General features: G+C 32.4%; 1 protein-coding gene and 1 long non-coding RNA gene across 20 annotated transcripts in view; one reads left to right on the top strand and one right to left on the bottom strand.

The window, feature by feature from the left end:
* Window positions 1-3,342: 3,342 nt before the first annotated feature.
* Window positions 3,343-20,828, top strand: part of LOC108004170 (uncharacterized) — a 34,992-nt gene continuing 17,506 nt past the window's right edge. For 18 of the 19 annotated variants that reach the window (XR_009830775.1, XR_009830770.1, XR_009830771.1 and 15 more), the window contains exons 1-5: window positions 3,343-4,797; window positions 6,453-6,512; window positions 11,419-11,483; window positions 18,770-18,999; window positions 20,154-20,334. Coding sequence is in view for 4 of the 19 variants with exons in the window: in XM_017066881.3 (XP_016922370.2) it covers window positions 11,440-11,483; window positions 18,770-18,999; window positions 20,154-20,334 (455 nt within the window). In the remaining 15 variants the exon portion in view is untranslated. Of the gene's footprint in view, window positions 4,798-6,433; window positions 6,513-11,418; window positions 11,484-18,769; window positions 19,000-20,153; window positions 20,335-20,828 lie in introns of all 19 variants that reach the window. The other variant, XM_062078052.1, reaches the window with a different exon arrangement.
* On the bottom strand, window positions 6,948-18,472 carry LOC108004174 (uncharacterized). Its single transcript, XR_009830780.1, has 3 exons — window positions 11,962-18,472; window positions 11,780-11,894; window positions 6,948-9,391 (listed from the first exon to the last, which is right to left on the bottom strand). It is a non-coding gene; the product is annotated as an uncharacterized LOC108004174 (long non-coding RNA).

Below are 20,828 nucleotides of genomic sequence, written 5' to 3' on the forward strand. Positions count from 1 at the left end.
TACTGTTTAGACAATGTGTAAATGTGATTTCGGTGAAAACGTCGGAGTAATCCAAGCATGTTTCTGTCATCGGGTCTTTGACCCGAGCAAAACCACTTAAATCACCAGGTATTGAATTTGTGTCTGGCTGGGAAAATAGCACTCTTGGAAAATGAATATCTATTTTGGTTGTTGAAACGACGCAGTCGTTCGTACCAATAGGTAGTCGGACGTCAAGTGGATTTCAGGTTATTGAACCTGCTCATTGATCCTTTTCCGTGTATACCGACGCGCGTTTGCCGTCGAGTTATCGCGAAAGCAGCGCCTATAACCAACACCTTAGCTCCAATTTCGCTGACACTGCGACTAATTATTGTTAGGGGCCGAGTTCAAGATATCGAGTCTATCGATATCAACGCCAGTATCGATATATATCAAAGTTTTAGATATTATTTTTCAATATTTTTTAAGAGAATATTATATCAATAATACTTTCTCTAGTCATATTTTTTCTTTTATTTTATTATTAAATAACATAAATCAATATCTAGTTTTAATTGTGACGTTTAAAAATGAAAATTAATCAAATAAGTATTGAAATCTTCAAAAAGTACAAAATGGACATCAATACTTTCGCAAAATAATAAATATCGATACTTTTGTTAGGAAGTTAACAAATGAAAATGAAAACTTTAGTATTTATCGTTGATTATTTTCTCATTGAATCATTTGAATATAGAAATTTAATTCTCTTCTAATAACTAGATCATTTTTAATTTATTTGAATTAAAAGTTGATGATAAAGTTAATTGAATAATTTTGAGTAAAATTTGAAAATGAAGTAAGTATTTTAAGAGTCTTTCAAGATGACATATACGATCAAACGAAATATTTGATAAATTTTAATTATGTTAATATTCTCAAAATTTCCAATATTATTCAATTTTCAGAAATATTTTTGACAACAAAATTGTAAGAATAAATAGATAACAAATATACCAAATAATGAATATATAGGTACTGAATAACCATGATCAATAATTATTGAGCTTTTAAATCTTACATCGATGAATCATGTACTTAATCTTATTAATATATTTATTAATCATCTATTCAATTTTTTTAGTATAATAATCTATTGCATGAAAAGATAAGAGATATTGCTTTATTAATTTATTCTTAATTTCTACATTTTACTGTTATCACAAGATCGACTCCAATATTCCGGATATACAATACATAGAACAAAAGAGAAAGCAGAAAGAAGAAAAGAAAGATATATCTATGACCATTATTTCTGGAAAATTTACATACATACATGTGTCAGCTAGTTCTCGACAAACTGTCGCAATGCGCCGTGTCGCTTGATTCACCCATGTATTCGTATCGCGAGACGACCATCAAATAATGACAGAGCGCAAACATCAACATGTTCAACTATTTTATACATACTTTTCATTAATTATACATTTTTTCTTGTCTATGTTTTTTTCTGGTTTTCTAACATTTTTATTTATTATTCTTAAATTCGAAATAGAAAAAAGTATTCTGTTTGAAAGTTTAAAAAATTGAGAATGTCAAAGATTAAATTATAAAGCCCATATACGTAAATAATATTATTAATAATGTTGATAATAATATTGCCAATTTTACAGTAATATTTTCTTCAATTTTTTCCAGATGGCATACAATCAATAATATATACAGTTCTTTTAGGATATGCAAGTTCATTTAGAAGTAAAATTATTTTTGAGAATGAATACTCTATTGAAAGTGATTATCTGAAGATAATTACTTGTAATATTCAAGAACAATGAAATTTTTATTCTCAAATGGATGCGGATTTTAAACAAAATAAAACGTTCGCGGATTTGAAACCGGTGATGATCGTACGTTGCGATCTTCTCGAAAATATATATATATACGTAAAATATGTGCTAGTCTTCGTATCGCTTTACATATCGCGTCTCTTGTGTTCGTCCATTTGCCATTTGCTCGTCCATCCCATGCTCTACGTTGTCTGTTTATCCGTTCATCTCTACCCCTGACATCTCTCATCCCTCTCTTCTTTTGTCTCCCTGTTAACCAAAGATCCTTTTTGTGCGCTTCAACTAGTTACCGGTACAACATGCTTCAGAGAACATTGTTTCTCATTTTCCTAACGACATACCTATATACGACATACCTATCTTGACATTTCACATCTGCAAAGATTCGATCTCCATTACCGTGTATACTAATTCATCTTTCGTTCGAACGCCTTGGAAAAGTTGCCAACTTTTCTGACCAAATATTTTTCGTATATTCACAACCCTTTCTCCTTCTTCGTCCATACATTTAACGCTTTTGCGTTCGACCGGTAAATCTTTCTGAAACGGTAACCGTCGAAACAAGTATTCGCTTAGTTTATTAGCGATGATTTTAATCTCGGCAAAAGGGAGGATAACGAGGAGGGAATAGAGAGGAACCAAAGAAAGAGACCAAGTTAGGAAGCAAAGAACAAGAGCGAAAAAAGGCTTTTCTTCTTTTGATGCGCCTACTTAGCGTACACGGGTCCGTGTTTCCTGTCGTACGCGTGGAAAAAGTACCCTCCAAACTGGCCGTAACGACCGGTAACCCCATCCTAAACGAAGCCTTAAAGAGGGAAGGGCAGGGTAACCGTGTAACAAGAGGCTGTGCAAAAGGGTTGAAGAGTCGCGAAACCATGAAGGGGAAGCACGAACCGACGTCTACGGATACGATGTGACGTGGCTGTATTGTAACTCAAGAGTTTTCTTGCACTCGTCATCCGTCGTTCCTGTTCTTCTATACATTTGTGCGTAAAACTGTTTTCTACATCTTATTCTGTTTCCTCGATTTTCCTCACTGTTTCTTCTCGATTCCGCTTCCTTCCACTTTATCACGTAATATTCTGATTTAATTGTAATAATTTCATATATTTATAATAAAACGTATCCTTGTTATTTTATTCGAGATCAAATATCGTTGAATAATATTATTTGAAAACTCATCAAGAATTATAAATCCATGAAATCTATATCAAAGATGTTCTTGTCTAGAAAATCAACTATTCGTATAGTTTTTTTTTTTTTGAAGAAAAAAGGATATTTCTTTTTTTCAAAATGAGATTGGAATTCTGGGAATCAAAGGTAACATTTAAATTGTGTATGTCTAGTCCAGAATAATGTAAAGTACATAGGGTAAATTTTGTTGACGTATCAAAATTAGAGTCACGTATAAGTCCTTGAAGAAGAACTAAAGAAGGGAGAAAAATAGGGACAAAGCGAGACTAAGGTTTTGAGTCGAGGCTAAACTAAAGGGCAGACAGTCGAGTAGAAGATATAACGATTAGAACAGATTTATTTTATACGGATCATCTTTATTTTATTGAATATGCATTCTGATCTTGCAGAATATAACATGTATTACGTTTGTAATATAATAAATTGTAATCTTTTAATTTTCATGAAATACGTGCTGCATTTTAATATAGGAAAAGTATACTTTTCTTTCGAATGACTATGAAACTTGATTATACGGAATATGATTGGACAGTGGTAAGCGTAGGCAGATGGAGGAAATGTTGGACTATGTCCAACCGGATGATAGTTTAAGCTTGATTAATTACCCAACGATCAATTGTGTTTTATAATATTTATGTACCGTAAAAATTTGGCGTAACATCGATGGAGATTTTTAATTTAATTTATTTGTATATGATGATGATGATAATGATGGTATTTGGATGATAAAGCTTCGCTTTATTATAAAAAATAAATCAATTAGAACTTCAAATATTATCTTTGTGTTAAAAAAAGTACATTTTTTAGACTATTGATTCGAAATTAATACAATCAAATAAATGCACAATATCACTTTCAAAAATCGAATATCTCACATGTATTTTAACTCTTTAATTTTATCTTCGTTTTATGTACTGTTCCAATATCGATATTCTTAATATCTTCTTCTCTCATCTGATCTGAAACATTAGATTTGTTAATTATGTAACTGATTATAAAGATATATAAATAACACATGATAATTCTTTATATCAGACTTATTAAAGTAAAATTTTATATTATAATTTTATAAAATTTTTATATCGCAAATATCGCTATAAATTTTTCAAGTATTGAAATGTATACGCATATATACGAATATCATTGAATCGTGTCGAATTGTAAATGAAATTATTACAATTATGACAAACAAGAAAAAGGAAATAAAAAAATAAATCGAGAAAACAAAGAAAAAAAACAAAAAATAAACTGAATCATTTGAATTGAGCGTCACTGAAACTTCGATGAACGACGTCGGGAGAAGCAGCGCCTCTCTTCGGATAGCTACATACAGAATCTAGCGTTCGGGCGCATTCGGTTTTCCTGCCACGAAGTTGCCAATGAGTGGCGCGACGCACATAGGTTCGCGTTGCCAGTCACCGACGGAGCTTGATCGTCTACGTGCCTCTTTAAATCAGCAAGTTTACAGTTGTGATCGAGAACATTTTTCTAATCACAATCGAATATCTTGGATGCTCCCTATATTGTCTCAAAAATGATATTTTAACATTTGTGTAACTTAAATTCAATATAAATTCTGATAGCAACGTTGAATATGTCTAAAATCGCTCTGAAACTATATCGATCCAATGTTCGGGTGAAGTGAATACGAACGTGTAGCTGTGTAGAATTGTGTAGCGTCGTCGCGTCATTCCGCGCCACTCGCCGATTTGTTTTGACATGTGTGTGTTCTGCCATATTGGATTAACACGTCGTATATTAAGGGCTAAATAAGCGCGAGTTTCGCGCTAAAAAGGTATGTTTATTTTCATCTCTGATCTATATTTCTTTAATATAAAAATTGACCAATAAAGATGATATTTTCGCGACATGTTTATTCAAACAAAAACATAGTCGAAAATGACGAATCTAGAAAAATTCTTTTGATATACTGTATTTCAGTAATAATTATATTTCTTTTGATTTCAATATACTTGTATGTAAAAAAAAATTTATACCGTAATGTCGAAAAATGGCCGTCGCGTCCTTTCTATTTGATTTGTATGACCTATAAGAAATATAAAAAAAAATTTTTAGTTAGAATTATGAGGTATATTTTTCCGATAAAAAATATAAATATATTTACAATTTTAGAACAAAAACAATTTATCGAGCTTCGGTATGATTATAGCATGTTGATATTCGTGTCAAGGTTCACGAATATATTTATCGAATAATTAAACATTCAAGGAACCGTTTTAAAATGATTGATTAAAATGATCAACTATTCAGAAAATTAAAAAAAATTAATTGTTAACTTTCATGCTTTTCCAATTGATTTTTCCTAAAATGATTGAATTTTCATCTCTTTCTCGACATCAACGATCTTTACTTTCGTTTTCTTTTCTATAGCATGGTATACCAATGTACATCTGTTTGATATATATAAATTTTGAAAAAATCTGATAGAGTCAAAAATAGCGAACGATATATATAAGATTAAATAACGAAGATGAAAGGAATGCTGATCCTTTTTTAAATAATTGTCGTGTAGTTCTGCTGCTTTGTCGTTGTTCATTGTCATCGATGGGTGCGATTCTTTTAGCCTATGCAACAGCTTACGTAATACAATTGCTAACATATCGTGCAGCTTGGTCATCGCAATTCTAATGATTCATCTTTTATTACTATAAGATTTTTCCGATTGTTTTTCTCGATTCAAGTTCATACTGAGTTTGCGAAAGACTAAAGCGCGTATTGATAACAATCTACGGTCCGTCACTTTATACAAATATTTGCAATATGAAGCTTACAATAACTCATTGAATTATAAATTAAAAAAAAGGTTATTAAAAATGATATTATTGCATGTCTGTTCTGTGAAAAAAGAATATGCAAGCATTGAACGTGACCCGGTTTACCTAAGTTATTCTTAGGCAAAGGTATTCGTTCCTTGTATATGACATGCGCGCGCGCGTACAACTATATATATATATACGTTCACATCGAATCGAATTTAAGGAAATTAAAAAAATGATAATAACATCTTTTCCGGTTTCTTAATTTTCAATACGCAATCATTGATAATATAATGTTGTTAATTAAAAGCTTGCGTTTAATCTCACACTTTATGTCTCGACGTCGGGATACTCGAAGAACTCGTACATGAAATGAGTTTCTTCTTAATTAACTAACTTAATTAATGGGAAAAAGACAGTTCATCTCGTGGGATTAGCTGCTTTCTTGAATCAATCCCAAATGATTTGTCTTAAATTTAGACTAGTCTTTTTTTGTCGAAAGCAATGATTGCCATGAGAGAATTCTTTAACGAACAATATTACATAAAGAATATTTCTCTATATATTTCAGTTAATAATTTCAATAAATTGACGGAATACTACATTTGCTTTTTTTTTATTACGCAATTGTGTTCTTGTAACATTTAATCGTAGTATTTCGTTTACATTCCAGAGCAATACTTTTTCGGGACAACAATGGATCGTACAACGAGAATCGCGTGGATCATTTAAGGTACGAATTCGATATTGTAGAAAAAATTTAAGATGAAGCTAATAATCGTTGGATTAATTTAAGATTGTTCCCGCGAAATCTTTTATGCAATAGAAAACTTATTAGATATCATTAGGTTATTAGGTCGATTCGACAATCCAACAGAAGCACGTACTTGCATGTGTCATAGAACGAAGATTTCAAACACGAGATATTATTAGAATTAGCTTCCTCTGTTGAAATTTTGCTTCTCGCGCTTCCTTTTTCCCACTTCCCTGCTATGATTCGAATAAAATCTATATAACTTCTATAAAATTCAATTTTATATATATATGATATATTTTGTGATATATTACGTGATATTTAAAATTTGAATATTAAAATATGAATCAAATTTATATAAAGTATATATTTTATAATGTGGATGTATAAATAATTTAAAGAATTTATTAAAAATTCTTTTAATAAAGATTTTATTAAAAATTATAAAAATATTGTTTAAATTTTTATAAATTAACGTTCTAAACAATTGCGTTAAAATATAATAAATACGATAAAAAAAATATGAATTATCGAAATTATCAAGATTCATTAATGATCACGTTGATGATCACGAATGAAATGAAAAAAAAATGAGAGTAAAAAAGAAAGAAAAATAGAAGTCAAATAACGATGAAAAAATAATGAAAAAAGATATCGAAATATTTTTAACGAAGATACGCAGTGTATATTTATTGAATGGCCCAGACGTTCGTACATTTAACGAATAAGCTCTTCCGTTTATGGCTCTTGAAGCAATTCGTGTGAGTAGAGATGCTGTTTGTTTGCAATTGTACATGCATCGAAGTACGGTTTGAACGCGCAGTCTACAGGAATCTTCGATAGTTACTACATAACCTATACATACATAGAATCGAGTTTTGCTTACATTTGAATAGTCTCGAGTATACACTTCTGCTGCTACCACGGGTAAATCGAGGGAAACTTACAAACCGAGAGAAAGTTTATTTCGTTTCATTTTGCAAAACATGTAAGATGATTTCAAAATTGCGAGCACATATCTTATCGCTCTGGTGATTTTTTAAATCTAATGATTTTCTATTCGTTATTAATTCCTTGTTAATGTTCAATGAATTAATTACTTGTAACGAATAAGTTGAAACGGAGCTAGAAAACCGTAAGCAACATGCCATCGATGAACGAAACGGTGAAACGCGGATGTTGCTCTCTCTTTTTCTCTTTCTCTTTCTCTAACAACCTCGATGCAACGAATAAAAGATATGAGAACGTTGCGTCCTGCATTTCATGCAACTCCTCACTGTCTTCTCTTTTATTTTCAGACACGGTTACTTCTTTTTTACTTCTTTTTAGTAAATTTTTTAGTAAGCAAGAATTTTCAACAAAGTATTAAATGACTTCTATAATATCTATTTCGCTTCGTCATTTATTTATTTTTTTCAGCTATCTATTTCCCTCTCTCCATTCACCTTCTTTACGTCAGTGACGATTTTAGCGTTGTAGGCAATCATCAAACAGCTACGCAATAAAAAGGCGACACAAGCCTACACGATATTCCCTCTCCAATCTGAATTTTGAATATATATGTATAAGAAGTTGGCGGAATAAAATCGAATATCATAAACGTTTATCAAATAGATGCTGTTGTGACATTATAAAAATTAGAATTTACTCATTTATATTGATTCATACATACATTGACTCATTCATTTGACATCACTACCAATGCCAACTTCTTCTTTTTACTTTCTTAATTTAGATTTATTTTGTTGTTAGATTGCTTTCGTACTTTCTCTATTAGTACTCTTACATAATGTTGCGCTTCACCTATCTTACCTGCGAGAAAATTATATACCATTACTCTAAATTGTGAATAGAAAGTATATATAATATATATATCGTAGAAATTTGAAGTTTCGTCAATGCGAATATTTTTCTTACTGTTTTATCATATTCGTGACAGGGACAATGGTCATTGAATATGTAGCTTTATACGACTGCTAAAGTAGGACAAACGTGTTCGTAAAATGACAATGAATAATATCAAATGGCTGTAATACTGCGCGCAAGATACGCATGTATAAACGTGCATAAAATTTAATTTTCTCTTTCGTGTAGTACATATGTTGCGCGCTATGATTATGCAACGTTTGTAATTACACAAAATCTATTTATGTATGTGTTATTAAAACATCGTAAAATTTTTCGCACGAAAATTAATTCTTCACGGCGGTTGATTACAGGAAGCATGATACAACACGAGTACATCTTGACTTATTAATCGATGGATATATATATATATGTATAATTTTGTTAGAAGGATAAATTAAATAATTGATTGACGTGTGCACAAAATCAGAGAAATGGAATCTAAATTCGATCTCCCGGTATTCGAACCAAGAAATATCTTTGACACCTTTGATATATATATATATATATCTTCGAAAATACGGAGCTAGGCGAAACGGTGCTGTTACGATCCCATTTTCATGCTGATAAGATCGATTTATATATACATGTACATGCTGTGATATTATACAATCTATACGTTTCAACGAAAGGTCGAATCAGTTCCTTCGAAAACGATCGCTTCTCTCGATTGGAGGCAGATATCGATTCTCGACAGAGACGGCTCTTGGTCAGGGAATTTGAAATACTTCTCTCGGTTATTTGGTCCGTCGATTTTGCATGCAAAACGTGTTTTCGCGTGACAGCCTCCACTGGATTACCATCGGATATAGGGCGACGATATCAAGGGACTTTATTCTTTGCAAGGCTATTGATTATTGCATTCTTCATATTCGCTACATTTTCACACAGATGTAATTTTTTTTCTCTCTCGAATTTTTTGCCTTCCATCTTTTCTTAATTTGAACTCCAATCTGTAACAAACATTGCGTTATTTAAATCCTAACCTATAATAACTTACTTTTTTCAATGAAAAGAACATTGAGATTGAATGGAAAAGATTATTAAAACTATTTTATATCATAATAAAATAGATTGATATATTTACAAGAAGAGAAAAAAAGGAAGAAAAGAAATAAAAGATGGTATTATAGTCGAGAAGGGAGAAGAGAAGATGCATTAAGCGTGATTTGTCATATTACGATAAAGCTTCGGTGAAGGAAGATCTACATACCCTAATTACAGTATTTATGAACGCGCTGTGAAAGCTCTATAATACTCCAAAAATGGAGTATATAATTACTCAGATTTCAAGTAAAAAACATGTAATTTGTTCAATGATTATAAATAGTATGTACAGCGTCGAAAGAACGTGTCTCGTATATCGTATCTTTTTATTTCATGCGTATCTCTCTTTTTCTTATATCGATTTGATCGAATATTGACGAGTCGATAGAAGATCGATCGACAAAGAAGTAAAATATTATTATTGTTTCGATATATAAAAAATATCTCCAAATATATTTATTACTCCGTACAACTAAATTTTTCTTTCTATAATTTTCTATTATCTGGTGAAACATACCGAATGCATCGTTTAATTCAACAAACAATGTAGTAGGAGGGGAACAATTAGATCATTTCGAACGTATAAATCTCGTTCAATATCGAACAACAACAACAACATCTCGAAATGATTTTATCTATCTAATCCCAATTTATCGTTAAGTAAATCCAAGAGATTTTGCATTGTAAATTTTCGTAACGAATAACTTTAAAGGTTAATCACGACACAAAGCATTGAGAAAAAGAGAGAGAGAGGGAGAGCGCGAAGGGTAAAATCTTGGTGGTGCGACGAGAAGTGCAAGGGGTTGAGTTGGCGAACAGACGAATACAACGTAGACGGATAGATGGATAAAGATGAGCATACGCTTCGAGGCTGGTCTCGTAAAATATGCAAGCTGCAATCACGTCTCTTGAATAGAAAAGGTCAGGAACAGAGTGAAGGAGAAGGAAAAGTCGCGTAAGGGATAGCGAATAGAAAGAAGAGAGCAGACGGAGTGGTAGGGTGGGGAGAGGCGGCGTGAGAGAGACAGAAATTTGGGGGGGGAAGAGAGAGAGAGAGGGTGGATAGAGAAGTTGCGAAGTGAAGGGGGAAGGGGAAAGTGGAAAGAATAGTGAGTGGGGGGATGATAGCAACGTTGAGTGTAGAAGTAGAATCGTGAACCGAGACAGATACTACTGGCAGGAAGAAAAGGGTTCTGAGAGAGGAGACGAAAGAGAGAAGGAGAGAAAGCTGAAAAAGAGAAGAGGAAAAAGCGGGTACCCTCTGCGCGTTTTGAAGAGCAGCGGTCGTAATACTGCTGAAACTGCGAGTCCCTCTTCGACTCGTTCTGCCACGTTCGCGAAAAATTTTCATAACTAACCGATCTAGCGTTGTGAATTTCTGTTTCTTCTTTTTTCTATTTTTGCTATTTTTATAATGTAATTGTACGACATATGGAATAGATTTAATGGCGTACATAATCATCTTTAGATTTATTTATCTAATATGTTATTAGCATGTATAAACAATTTATCTACTAAAAATTTAAATACAAATGTGAACATAAATTATAATATAAAGTATTAATATACATTTTATTATTTATGAAATGTATTTAATTATTAAAATTAATTAAATATCACATGCATGCACGAATATATATAATATAACTTATTTTACTATTATGTACATATTTATAATAATACAATAACAGTTATATATATAAATGAAGTATATACAATCTTTTTCCTAATCAATTTCTCGTGGACACAGTGCATAATACCAATTAAATACATATAGATAAACACATAGATGAATAAACATAATATAAGTACGAGATAATGAATCGAAGATATTTGAATTGTAAAACACGAGATGTTAATCTGCAAGGAGCAATCAATTACTTCGGTTCTTTTTCGCTTCGTACCAATTCACAGAATATTTTGTTTGTTCCAGGTCGGGGGCGATCAATGCCCGATGGCGTGGACTGGAACGCAACGTTGGAGAAATCCTGCTCCAGAGTAAGTAGAACTCTTTATAAAAGAAAATATAGAAATATCGTTTAACGTGCCCTTTTATTTTCCTCGTTGTTCAATAAATCAAAATGAGCACGGTATAGCCAATTGAGTTCGAGAAGAAAGAATATCGGGGGAGAAGGAATCGGGAAAAAAGCCAAAGTATCGGCTTGACATCGACATTGGCCTTCGATCGATTCGAAACGCGCAGAGAAATCCGGATGGTAAAGTGGAGGCGAGTAATAGGCGAGTTCTTTCGACTGCGAAATCGATATGTATATACTCTTTTACTCTCTACCCACCTTTCAATCTCGATGAATAAGACAGAAGGTTCTTGTCTTCGAGTTCGGGCATCTTTGATCAGACTCGATTCGATGCTTCGTCGTGGTTCTAATTATGATTGATTGAGAAGCGAATCTAAAAAAAAATTTGTATCGTTATTTCCTTATTTAGAATCGACGCAGAAATATTAAAATATTTTTACCTGTCACGTTAAAAAATCATCCAAATTTATCCCGGATCGTTTACGTTTTCGTTCCCTCTATTCATCTAGTTTATTTTTATTTTAATACTTCGATTCGATCTCGAGTCTAAAAAGAAAAAGAAAAAGAGGAAAAAGGATCGAAAAAGATGAAAAGATCGTGGTAGAGTCGAGAATGTCTTCCCCTTCCCTCTTCATAATTCGATTGATAGGCGGCGCAACCAGGCGGATTAATTATCAGTTATTGCTGCTACTGCTGTTGATGATGGAAAAGAAGCGAAAATGAGAATAGAAGCGGGATTGAGCAATGGGTATGAGGAACAGAGTGAAGGAGAGTAGCTGTATCGGTAGCAGACCAATTAACTAGTTATAGGGCAGCTTTCATCAGCTCGACAATCGACCGGATCGATTCGGGGTGAATAACTTTTCTAGTCGAGTTTCTACCGATATTGCGTAGAATCTATGACCGAGATGGATACGCACCGTCCGTTTCCGCTTGTTAAGCCTTTCATACTCGGTCGGTTACTAGTCGGTCTTGTAAATCGGGTCTACCACTTATTGATTCGCAAGGTATTCTCTAGCTCGGATAAATAGAGAGACAGAAGAAGAGAAAGATGGAAAAAGAAGCAAACAGGAAGGGACGGATGTGAAAGAGAAGAGGGAGAGGTAGAAAGGATAGGTAGTCTTTGATTCTGAATCCGTCGGCTGGAAGGAATGTATTCTTGTAAGAAAGAAAAAAATATTTCGCTATTGATATTATGCATTTGTTTTCTTCTCATTATAATAGGTAACAATCGGTAATTGCACAATTTAATCGAATCGTTTGAGAACACAGACTGCGATATCATGTCCCGATGTTAAAGATCTTGTATTCTTTACCTGGTCATATTGAATTTCATTTTCAAGTCGAAAGGATTTATGTATATCGCCAACGTTTTAATGCAATACGTTGCCACAGGAAAGGTATCGTATATTGAGCGAGTTCAACGCCCTCTGGAAGTACACGAAGGTACTTACGTAGACCCGATGTCACTTTATTCGATAATTGACAGCACTGAAAATCCTGTCAGACGTTAGCAATTGCATTATCTTGGAAGCTTCGCAGTTAATGTTACGTCCATCCTCGGAACTCGTATATCCTTCCCAGTAGCTTCGGTATTACGTAATTAGGTGTAGACGACAAGGACTCTCCCAAGAGTAGCTAACCTATGACGTTCCCTGATACTTCGTCTTTGAAATTAATCGCTTTGAAATTAAATAGATTGGTGTACGTTTCAATATTTCATGTATTCGGATAGTTAGCGATTTAGAAACATGAAATACGTTTTAAAGACGTGGAAATATGTAAAAGTTAGGTTATACTTGTAATCCTCGAGGTCTAGCCACCGAATAATTCGATGGAAAGTTTCAAAGTTAGGTTTGGATGTGATTAAGTCATTAGCCAGCGCGTTAAAGTGGATGCCGGAAGGGTTGCGATCTTATTACATCAGATGAATTAATCGAAAATTATTTCGCTCGAGAAATATTGATCTCGGTCTAAATTTATATGAAGATCATTTAGATAAACATATAATTACTTTAATTATTTTTTTTAAAGATAATTTTAAGATTCACTATGCTATCATATAATATGTTATATATAGCTAACACGATATAGCCTTCGTTTTATTTTAGAATGAAATCTGTATCTTCTTTTCATAATTTTGTAAATTTAAAAAATATTTGTATCATCGTAAGATTCGCCGGAATACATTTCGTAGATTTACAATTTTTTTGAACTATCTTATATCAATATATTTTTAAAGCATTTATTCACTATATAAATCAGAAAGCCGTTAAAAATAAGCTATATCATGTAACAAAATACAGATTAAAAATTAATCTATGAATATTTCTTTTAGTGCGAACAATTTTCAATTTACGATTTCGATCGAATCGTTATTTTTCGTTTCTTTTTGTCGACTTGCGCAGAATAAAAGAAAAAGAACTTCATGATTGAGTTGCAATAGACTTTATCGCGAACTATGATTTAACTCATAAATTTATACCGTATACGTTGCATGTTATATATTCACAACGCGATTATGAGCTATAGTTCTCTCCCGAGACAATATGCTAAATCAAATGGTAATTGCAGACACTGATGTAACGGGCTAACGATTAGTAATAAACCAAGGTATGACCGACACACCCATACCCCACCCATACCGATATACTCGCGAAGAACCGCACATCCATCGCGCATCCTTTTAATCGATCGATATGGCGATTTAGGTCGATGAACCTGCTATCGTTCTACTCTATTAGTTTAGTTTTCAAATGGAGTGTATCGGTACTTAAACTCGTGCTGGTATTCGTGACAAAATTGTATCGAGTTCACTTTGATAAATGGGTCTTGTGTCTCTTAAATGTTTCTCTACGGTTACGATACGTGTAAAGCAACACATCTCCGATTCGAATGATAAAAAATAATTTTATCGTTAATTATAACACAATCGTGATCGCGTGTACTTTGTTTCCTTTGTGACGCATAATTTATAAATGTACATATATATACATATAATTAGGTAACATAACTTACCAACCGATCATCAATGTCACAAGTATGTATATATATACGTACATGCGCATTTACGATTATTGCGCGCATTGCCACGTTCGCTTCTATATCCTATATATTCTATGGCTGTACTATATACGTATACATGTAGATAGGTGCGCGACGCAGGACACGCGTATCGACCACTGACCCATATCCGAAAACGGCTGCGCCGTTCGATACTCATCGATTCGTTGAATTAAATGAAACAATGTTTTTGCGAACAATAGCCCCTCCCTTTTCGTCATCTGCTTCCTTTTCCTTTGCTTTCACCAAAGGCGAAGATACATAGATACATAAATATAGATTCTGTACGGGTTCATTTAGACCGCGTTATCCTTTCTCTAAGAAGTAGATGAAAGATGTGTTGGAAGCAGGAAACTCGCTGATAATCACACTACTTATCTCTTCTTCCCTTTTTTTGACTTTTCATCATACGTTTCTTCGGGTAATTTCAAAGATTGTTACTTCGAATGAAAATTTCATTCAAAATATACTTTTTTACTGTGCTTTCTTTTTTCTTCGTTTATTTTCGACTAATACATCTCGATAAGTCGAACGAATATGGCCAAATCGATCGGTTTTTTTCCATCTGATTGACCGATAAGAAAAGAAAATCTCCAAGGGCAATCTTACCAAAGTTAATCGAAAATAACTGAAAGGTTCTGGAATCGGAATTCTCGACTATCTCATTAATTCGAACGGTTCAAGGGGCATGAGAATATCTGTCAGAATCAGAATAATAACTTCTTGTTCAACTAATTTGTATCCTTCTCGAATACGAACTCAAAGGGCAAAATAATTTTTCTCCGGTTGTGTCCATTCAAATATAAAATGTACGATTAAACAATGAAGCAGAACATTAATCAGAAAAGTTAATGACACGAAAGAGAATTTACATCAATCAAGTTGAATTTTTCATTGTTGGGAAAGGAAATGATTGTCACCTAGTATGTAAACAATTCTAATTGGAAGGTAATCCAGGAACGAGCTCTCTTCGTAAATTGAGGTACTTTTTCCATGGAATTTCTAGCAATTGAAAGAGAAGAGGAAAAAAGAGGAAAAGGGGAAAAAGCGACGCGACACGACGTTTACCTAATATCTCGTTCAGCTTTGAGTAATTTTACTGTTTGCGAAGACAATTTCATCGGTCGAAAGCTGATTAGAAAATTTTCTCTATTGCTTTCTCGTAGCTCTGCTAATGAGTAGATTCGAGTTATCGAATTGCTTTTGCACTCTTTGTGTTCCAATTAAAAGAATTTCATTCAATTTTAATGTAACGATATTTAATTAATAGGAATACAAGAACATTGTGACATCCAAAAGCATGTATACTTAAAAATATAGTCATATGACGTCTATAATTGAAGATTAAATAAACAAAACTAAAATTATTTGGAAAACAATTTTTTAACTATCAATATATTATTTTAATTATAATATTATTATTTTAAAAGTAATTAAATATATCTGATATTATGTAATAAAAGAGGATATAACAAAGAAAATAATTTTACAAAAAAAAAAATAAATTTATACAAGTAATACGTTAATGAGAAGTATTTTAATAGATCATTTAAATTTCCAGTCTATCAGGAGAAGGAGAATAAATACTATAAATAAATAATAATTAATATTAATTTTATTCATTACTTATTAATTCATTATATATTCAATATATATATATATATATATATATTTGATTAAAATTTAAATTTCAAAATTTATTGTTATAACAAATCAACCAAAGAATGTTTTATATACTTATGAACAATAGTGTAAATACGTTCGAATTCAGGAATATTGATCTCAAACACGATTGTGGATAATCGTGGTCACTAGAATGGTTATCCGTGAAAGTTGTTTAGATAGTTCGGTCTAACATTTTTCATTGAATTTATATCAATTTATATAAATAAGATACATGCACGCTTTATGCCAAGTGATACGATTATCTTTATATTTTTTCACATCTCAAATATATAGAGAAATCAACTAAAACAGAATCTATAAGCAGGTGCATAATATTAGTCGTATAAGTCATGAAAAAAGGAAGGAATATCGAATATCTAAACCAGCTTGGCGTTCTTTGAACCGCAGAAAGTAGACAAGATTATTTTACAAGCGAAATTTGAAGCTCTGTGGCGAAGATAAAAACGGTCGATGAAAATTTACTATTATGGAAAGTAATAAAATAAGATAACACGAGATACAAATTTGTCGCGATAGCATAAAATTTACAATTCATTGGTAAAAGAGAACAATCTGAAATTTATAAAGTTGTACCAACGACATTGGAATGATTCTTCGACGAGAAAGGGAGAAAGAAAAAAAAGAAAAGAGAATATTCGTGATTTTTATTCCAGCAACTTTCAAACAATTATGATCTTGAATTATGAATCAAACGTTAACGAATCTGATGATGACGAACTGCTGCTATACTTTGTGCCGTAACGTTGAAAAACCGAATAAGGAAGGAAGAGAAAAGTGAAGAGGAGAGATTGGGGAAAGGGGAAGGAAAATGGTCTTTGTTCTACCGTTAAAAAAATTTCTCTTTGGATAAACTTTCGAAAAACGGTTTTTCTCAAATTTCTTCGCTTTCTTATTTAATCAATTATTTTTTATCCTCTTTACATAATATTATTTTTCTATTTGCACAAATCTCTTGGTGAATAAATAAATTGAATCGTTCTCTCTTAACAATGCAGTTATATCGCAATTATAATGACCTACCACGAACAAACGATAGAAATGAGGAAGCGAAGAGGAAAAAGAATCGAAAGAAGTGGTTGTCATGTTGCAATTACGAGACAGTTTTTCTATCTGTAATAACTATTGTGCCATTGTGTAAGAGAAGACACAAGATAACTCGCACACGTTCGAAGACATAATAAAAGTTAAACGAGTATCAAAGAGGTGGTCAAGAAATTGTTGTCCGAGTCCTCTTTCAACGAAACGTGAAACGGCGACCATATGTATGCTGTGATTCTCGATGAAAGAGAGAACAAATGGATCAATGATTAGTTGGAATAATAAGCGAGTTTTTTTTCTCCCATCCCATTCATCTCGACGACAAAGTCGTCTCTCGATGGTTGTATTTCCACGGTAATTAACAATCGCTATTACCACTAACCAAAGACCGCATTGCGTCAGTACGCGCGAGTAAGTTTATCGGTACCGCCTTGCAATTTTCCTCGCCAACCATCCCTCGCTTCCTCGCTACTCTCGCTACTTCTCTCACCACCCACCACCTGATACTCCTCTTTGCTCCCCCTGACCTCTACGCGTCCTTTCCTCCCTATCCGACCCCTCTTACCCGTGCCAATCCTTTCTCTCCCTTTTCCGCTTCACCCTTTCCCTTCTCCTATTCGGCGCCGACCTCCTCAATCTCGACGTTATATTCTCTGCCATTACTATCACCACACTATCGACGTACACAGTAAGTTTCTGTCATCCTTCCACTGTCTTTCGATATTTTTTGATAGTCATTCAATACAAGACACTCCGTATTAAGTTGGATTCAATGTATATTTGATCATTCAAATCGATTCACATCGAATATTATAGGTTATAATCGAAACGTATTCGTTTTCTGATTGAAAATTTTTGATCAAATAACCTGTACATATTATGTGTTGCTCAGAGATTCCTTTATAAAAAACGAGAAATCTGATTGGATATTTCTGATAGATCGAATATGATCATAAAAATGGGAACGTTTATTGGCCGAAAATAAGATCGAATAAAATCGCTTCCCTTCCTTCTATGCCGTTCCTACTGCCATCTTCTCAGCTCCCTAGAGTACTATACGTTGCTGGGGAGAAGCCCTCAATAAGAAATGCGGTTGTTTGATTGGTTATTTCTGATATATACATCGAATAAAATCATAAAAATACGAATGCCTATTGGTAGAAAATTTCACATATAAGAATAGAAGTTTAACGTAAGATATTTCAACTAAACAAAAAGTTCAAACTTTAACATAAGAAAAATATATTATTATCATTATTTATAGCATAATTTATTTCATCTTCTATCTATTTTTTAATATTCGTTTGTGCCATCCAAGAGAATTTCATCTCACTACATATATATAACGAATTGATAAAATCGAACAATTTAACGGAGAAGAAATTATACTATATTTGACAAGGGAAAGTAAACAGATCTTATGCATGATCTCTATAGAATCGAACGATACGTTTGTTCCAGAGGTGACGATGTACAACGATCGATCGAGCTGCTGGACAAAGTGCTCTCAGAGTACGACGAGCACGAAGCAGAGGGCGAAGGTGGTGGAGGCGTCGGCGTCGGCGTCGGCAGTGGCGGTGGCGGCGGCGGTGACGGTAGTGGAGGTGGGAGCGGCGGAGGTGTTGGGGATTGTGGCAGCAGCACCGAACCAAGTATTGGTCTCACACCTGACGACGAAAGTCCGTCCTTAGGTATCTTTTATCCCTTTTTCTTTTTTTTTTCCCCCCCTTCCTTTCCTTTCCGTTCTCCTTCACGCCATCTTCCGTTTTATTTCCTTCTTTCATCTCTATGACCTTCGCGATAATATTGATACTTTATTTTTTTATTTTTTCTACTTCTTTCATCCTTCTCTTTTCATCCATTTTCTGTACATCATTCATGTTCATCGAATCTTGTCACACGATCAAGCTTGATGATATTGATCGAAAATTAATATTGAGTTGGTGCATATGAAATGTAATTTTTTAAAAATAAAAATTTAATTATTTTAATTATATATTTAATTATATATCTCTAAAGTATCAATATATTTAAATTAAATTTATTTATATATATTTAATTGAAGAGTCTTTTTTATAAATAATTTATTAATCGATCAAAAAATTATATTCATTTTGTAGGTGTAGATTAATTAAAAGATGATTTTAAATTCATATATGGAAATCATAAATATTATGATAAATTTTATTAAATATATATAGTTTTCAGAATATTTGCAATTTATTATAAATTTCTTTTTGCTTAATAGAGTATAATAAAAAATAAATTTAAGTAATAATTCATTGAATTCAAATTTTAAAGAAATACAATTTTATGTGCATTAATCTAATATTATCGAATTTTTTTCTAATTCTAAAATGGCTTCTTCATATAATACAAACAAGATGAATAATATATGTTTAAAAAATATGAAAGAAAAAATATCATCTACATTTAAATAAAACTGATATTTTCATTAATATTACGTATATGATATTGATTTAAGAACTATCCAAAAAATATAAAGTAAAAATCAACAATTTCATCAAATTAGGAAGAATATAAGTAAAAATTTATTAGAAATTTTATTTTAAAATTTGAATATTTTTCGAGAAAAGAACAAAAACGATCATGTAACAAGTATTTGTATAACATGAAGGAACGGAAATTCGATCTTTTTGAAAAAAAAAAATGAAAATGGTTCGAGATTAATGGATAATATGGAGCAAGAAAATTCGATCGAAGTAGAAGGTGTTTGCAGGGAAGAACAATAATGGTAATCTATCGAAATATGTATTTCGAAAGATATGTATCCTTTCGATCGCGATAAAGATAAAATTTATCAGAATGCACGCTCTCTTGACAGGACATCAATCCGAGGACGACGGTTACATGAGTATGAATGGACGGAAAGCGAAGATGGCTCTGGTAGCACTGCGTCCGGTTCCAGATTGTCCAGAGCCACAAGATCTCGCGGGTATATCTACTCAAGAATTTCCACCACCGCCGGAAGAAGCCGAACGAATCATTTCTACTTTGTTGCCCATGTAAGTTCAATACTTCTGTTTCTAACTGTTAAAACTATTGCTATTAAACTATTTTTAAAGAAAATATTAATTCTTTGATCAATTTCTTTCAATCAATTAATAGGTACAATACAGGGAATCAACTCTGGATCATTTGTGACTATGCTACTGTATTAATATAGAGTATTAATATAATATTAATAAAAGACCTTTAAAAGATAGATAGACACTAAGTCAAGCATAAAAGTCGTTGCAAGAATGTTAATTAAGGCTTATTTATTAAATTATAAACAATTTAATTATGCAATAGATAATACAAAAAATAAAAGAAGATAAATCTTTTATTTCTTTTATTGTTTAATTATTTTTTTATTGATTTGGGTTGATTATTGTTCAACAGAGATAATCTGGATAATCCAGAGATAATATTTTGTACTATTTAAATCGTTAAAGATAGAGGTCAGATAAGTATCAATGAATGCAACAATATAACGTTTCTGTATAGCATACTAAGC

Source organism: Apis cerana, linkage group LG8, assembly GCF_029169275.1.
Source record: "Apis cerana isolate GH-2021 linkage group LG8, AcerK_1.0, whole genome shotgun sequence".
NCBI classification, from domain to species: domain Eukaryota; kingdom Metazoa; phylum Arthropoda; class Insecta; order Hymenoptera; family Apidae; genus Apis; species Apis cerana.